A 5257-nucleotide genomic window follows, 5' to 3' on the forward strand; every position below is an offset into this window, starting at 1 on the left:
AGTGATTCTTGTGCCTCAGCTTCCCAAGTAGCTGGGACTACAGGTGCCCGCCACAACACCTGGCTATTTTTTTGTTGTTGTAGTTGTCGTTGTTTGGCAGGCCTGGGCTGGGTTCGAACCCCCCACTCCCGTGTATGTGGCTGAGCCCTAGCCATTTTATCACATTTTTAATGAACTGAGGGTTGTGACAACCCTGTACTGAGCAAGTCTATTAGTGCTCACTTCACTGTTTGGCAATAAAGTTTTTTGTTTGGTTGGTTTTTTTTTTTGAGACAGAGTATCACTGTGTCACCCTCAATAGAGTGCTTTGGCACCACAGCTCACAGCAACCTCTAACTCCTGGGCTCAAGTGATTCTCTTGCCTCAGCTTCCCAAGTAACTCAGACTACAGGTGCCCGCCACAATACCCAGCTATTTTTTGTTGCAGTGGTCATTGTTGTTTTAGTTGGCCCAGGCTGGGTTCGAACCCACCAACTTGTGGCCAAGCCACAATAAAGTATTTTTTAAATTGAGGGATGTAAAACTGAATCCTCATGCTCTCAAGCATGCCTGGACTCCGCTATGTAGATATACCATTTTTTCTTCCTCTGCAGTACACTTGTATTGCTCCCACCTCTGGGCCACTGTGAATAGTGCTGCAGTGGACATGAGCATGCAGATAATCTCTTCTTTGAGATTTTTCCCCCTGTGGTTACAATGAGCATTTTCAGTTTACCATAGTATAACTCAAGTAGGGTGGCGCCTCTGGCTCAGTGGGTAGGATGCCGGCCCCATGTACCAAGGATGGCGGGTTTGAACCCGGCCCTGGCCAAACTGCAACAAAAAAATAGCCAGGCATTATGGCGGGCTACTCGGGAGGCTGAGGCAGGAGAATTGCCTAGGCCCAGGAGTTGGAGGTTACTGTGAGCTGTGTGATGCCATGGCACTCTACCCAGGACAATAGCTTGAGGCTCTGTCTCAAAAAAAAAAAAAAAAAAAGTATAGCTCAAGTACTGTAATCCTACTTCACACATAAAAGAGGAACCTTGGAACAGTTAAAAAAATATATATATACCTGCAGCTCCTGACAGCACAGTTCCAGGGAAGCCTCACTCAGGGATGCCACCGAGCTGGGGTTACAGAATGTGGATAAGGTTTCAAAGCTCTATGAAAACTGTGATTTACCTTTAATAGAAAAAATACAGTGACATGTCTAGTTGTACAAAAGTGGGAAAAGGCGGGAGGGTACTGGGAAATGAGAGCAGATTCCCTAGCAGTGGAGCAGAGACAGTGCTTCCCACAGCACTGCCACTCCAGGCAACTGCAGATCTTCTTGCTGCTTCATTCGTCCTCCACCCCCATAATGTCCTCACACCCTCACATCCTTCTGCCTTTTTTGCATATAGAAAATCCCCAGATGGAAGCTGAAGTTACCTTGTATTTGCTCATGGGAGAGTTCAGTTTGTGGTGCCAGAGGAGCTGTGAACTTCATGTATTTGTCTTTATGACCTTGAGACCCCAAAGTCTGTTTCTTCACTCTTTGTAGGGTCATCGGAACCTGTCTCAGCTCCCAAATTTTGCCTTCTCTGTTCCACTGGCGTATTTTCTGCTGAGTCAGCAAACAGACCTCCCAGAGCAGGAGCTCAGCTCTGCCAGAGAAAAGGCCTCTCTCTTGATACAACAGGCTCTCATCATGTTCCCTGGAGGTAGGCAGCCCCTGGCAGCTTGTCTTCCTGGTGGTGGAGGCCAGGTCCCAGCCTTCCCTACACTAACAGAAAGATACATTATCTGATAGACCCTAAAAGTATGCCAAACTCTTTGGAAGCTATTTCGTCTATCTCAGTGAGCCGGCTTTGAGCCAGGGTAGACTGAGGGGCCCAAAGGAGAGGGACAAACATTCTAGGGCCAGGAGACAGGGTTGGCTGGCCGGTGCCGTGTTAGATGGCCTCTTCAGGGGAGGAGTGGGTACAGGCGAGGGTCTACAGAGTCCTGGAGCACATCCAGCAGAGGGTCATGCTCAGGCCCATGGAGAAGCAGAGGGACCCCTGTAGTTCAGCATCCTCGGCAGGCCCTGAGCCCTACCTCCATGTGCCTCTGTCTAGACACACAGGGCCGGCATGGCAAGGCTGCTGCCTGGTCAGAGCGTAAGGGGGTTGGCCTTTCCCTAAAAGCATAGGTGAAACCTCTCTTTTAAGATAGTTCCCGACCGGGCACAGTGGCTCACACCTCTAATCCCAGCACTCTGGGAAACCAAGACAGTTAGATCCCTTGAGCTTAGGAATTTGAGACCAGCCTGAGCAAGAGCAAGACCACATCTCTACTAAAAATAGAAAAATTAGCTGGGTGTAATGGCAGGCGCCTGTAGTCCCAACTACTTGGGAGGCTGAGGCAAGAGGATCACTTGAGCCCAGGAGTTTGACAGTGTAGTGAGCTATGATGATGCCACAGCATTCTGCCTAGGGGGACAGAGTAAGATCTGTCTCAAATAAAAAAAAAAGACAGAGTTATCCTTGTGGGCACTGGGTATATGTATGTGCGGGGGTGGGGGCTTTGTGTGCATAACTCGTGTGCACCCTTAAGTGGCCAGGTGTCTTCTGTTAGAAAGTCCTGGAATCAGCATTGCTACCTTGGAGCCCTCAGTGTGGGGTTAGGTCTCTCCTTAAATTGGCAGGCTGTGCCCCGGTGGGGCCTTGTCAGGCTTCAGTCGAGGACAGAGGCTGCTCACTGACCCCAAAGGCTCAGTGACTTTGTCTCAGAAGCCAACTCCGTCCCCTCTGGGGTCAGAGGTAGCTGTCAGTGTCCTCTGTCCCACAAGACCGGGCATGTCACACACAGGGCTTGTTGGGGCCTGTATACAGCAGAGCTGCCATCACTGCTCACACGGGTGGCAGGCATGGCCTTGGCAGGATATCCCCTCCAGGTCACTTAGCAGCAGATTCCAGCAGGCAGGCTGTCCACAGCAGCCACGGCCCCTCAGCCACAGAGCACTATATACAAGATGGGCAGAGACAGGCTCTGCCCTGGGGGGATAGGGCAACCAGGAGCCACACCCCAGTGCATCCACTTTCACCAGTCTGACATGAGACCTGGTCTTTATGGTTGAATTGTCCACCCACATAGGTTTGGAGGGTCCTTGGTGGCCCTCCCTAGGAGGCAGATGTGGATACTGGGAGGGACTGTCTACCTTCAAGGTCACACATCCACCTTCAAGGTCACAGCTCCTCCAGGCCTATGGGAAGTTATACCAGCCTTGGACCTTGGTGTCTCTGGCAGTGGCAGCTCAGAGTGTTTGTCCAAAACAAGGACCCCTGCACGCCCAGGCCCCTCACTACTGCCTCACACACACCAAGCTGAGATAAGGTCCTGGGACAAGGACCCCGCCCTGGGGCTGGGAGTGGCCAGGCAGGTGCCTATAGGGCCCACACGCAGCCTCTGCATCCTCAGTGCTGATGCCTCTGCTGGAGTACTGCAGCGTGCGGCCTGACGCTGCCGTCTCTAGTCACTGCTTCTTTGGACCCAACGCCGAGATCAGGTAAGAGCAGAAGGGCCTGAGGGCCTGGGTGTGGGGGGCCATTCCTCATAATGCAGGAGGCCCTGGGGTGGGGCCTCCGGGGCGGGGCCTCCTGGGCAGGCAAACAGGCGGACAATGTCCTCAGGGATGCAGAGCTCCTGGGGAGCTGGAGCTATCCTCCAACCAGGGAAGGCCCTGGAGCCCCCGGCTGTATGGGCATGGAGATAACCACTGCTGGGACAAGTGAGCAGCCCCCAGCTTAAAAATAAGATTCACAAAGTTGCTTCCCAATGAGAGTGGGACAGGGCATGGCAGGGGGAGCAGAGAAGTCAGAGCAACTGTGATCTCAGTCACTAGCACATCAAGGCTCCTGTACTGCACTCGTGACACAGGGCCTTCTCCAGACTTCTATTAAAAATAAAAGAGGAAACAGTCTGGGTACATTGGCTCACGCCCATAATTCTAGCACTTTGGGAGGTTGGGGCAGAAGTCCTTGAGGCCAAGAGTGTAAGAACAGCCTGTGCGACATAGCAAGACCCTATCTCTACATAAAATACATAAATTATCTGGGCATGGTGGTGCATGCCTTAGTTTGAGGCTATAGCAAGCTATGATTGCACCATGGCACTTTACGCTGGGTTATAGGGCAAGACCCAGTCTTTAAAAAAAAAAAATAGGCTAGGTGTAGTAGCTCACACCAGAGATCCCAGCACTCTGGGAGGCTGAAGCAGGAGGATCCCTTGAGCTCAGGAGTTTGAGATCAGCCTGAGCAAGAGCAAGACTTGTCTTTACTAGAAATAGAAAAAAACTAGCCAGGTGCTTTTTGGTGGATGCCTGTAATCCCAGCTACTTGGGAGGCTGAAGCAGGAGTTTGAGGTTGCTATGAGCTATGATGCCATGGCACTCTACTGGGGGCAACAAAGTGAGACTCTGTCTCAGAAAAAAAAAAAAATATATATATATAACATATAGGAAGTAACAGACTCTGTGAGCCTTCCTGGAGGTCAAGTGTCCCCAGGTGTAGCAGCAAAGGAGGCTGCCTCCTTCCCAGCACATAGGTGCATAGGTGTGCCCTCTGCTCATCAGTAGGACTCTGCAGGCCTTGAGGGCGGGCTCTGGCCAGTGTGGGGTCTCCTCACAGGCCCTGCTCTCCCCCAGCCAACCTCCTGCTCTGAGCCAGCTGGTGAGTCTCTACCTCGGGAGGTCGCACTTCCTGTGGAAGGAGCCCATCACCATGAGTTGGCTGGAGGACAATGTCCGTGAGGTTCTGCAGGCAGTGGATGCTGGAGACCCTGCTGTGGAAGCCTGTGAGAGCAGGTGAGCCCTAGATGTGTGTGAGGACGTGTCAGATGCGGGCACCAGCCCTGCCACCCCCTCTCCTTAGAGACCCTCATCACAGGCATGGGAGCCTCTGACTCCAGACACAGTGGGGGCCGCAGCTCCCTGAATTGCTGTGGACAACTAGCTACCAAGCCTGTTAAAGGTTAAGGGAGTCAGCGTGTCACCCGTGTGCGTAGCCTTTCTTGTCCTCAGGTTTCCTGGAGGGTGGTCACTGTTGGTGTTACCACGCAACTACAGAATTAACATATGTTGTTACCTGTGACAGTGGTTTTGTCTGTTCTGGTTATGATTTTGTGTGTCCACATTTGTTGTAGTAATGGTCAGTCTCATGCACACTGTTGTCTCTCTTGGGTACCCTCTCTCTCCTGGCAGATGGGAGCAGATAGGGGTCCAGGGCGAGTGTCTATCAGGGCCTCTGTCCCTACT

At 52.1% G+C, this 5257-nt stretch overlaps 1 protein-coding gene across 3 annotated transcripts in view; it reads left to right on the forward strand.

Annotated features, from left to right (window-relative positions):
* TCF25 (transcription factor 25) overlaps positions 1–5257 on the forward strand; it is a 40414-nt gene that overhangs the window by 30181 nt on the left and 4976 nt on the right. For all 3 annotated transcript variants that reach the window (XM_012812051.2, XM_003800813.3, XM_023507494.1), the window contains 3 exons: positions 1526–1685; positions 3424–3511; positions 4649–4807. In XM_012812051.2, coding sequence (XP_012667505.1) covers positions 1526–1685; positions 3424–3511; positions 4649–4807 — 407 coding nt within the window. The remainder of the gene's footprint in view (positions 1–1525; positions 1686–3423; positions 3512–4648; positions 4808–5257) is intronic.

The sequence above is a fragment of the Otolemur garnettii genome, unplaced genomic scaffold, assembly GCF_000181295.1.
Source record: "Otolemur garnettii isolate 467f Iridium unplaced genomic scaffold, OtoGar3 scaffold00185, whole genome shotgun sequence".
Classification (NCBI taxonomy): domain Eukaryota; kingdom Metazoa; phylum Chordata; class Mammalia; order Primates; family Galagidae; genus Otolemur; species Otolemur garnettii.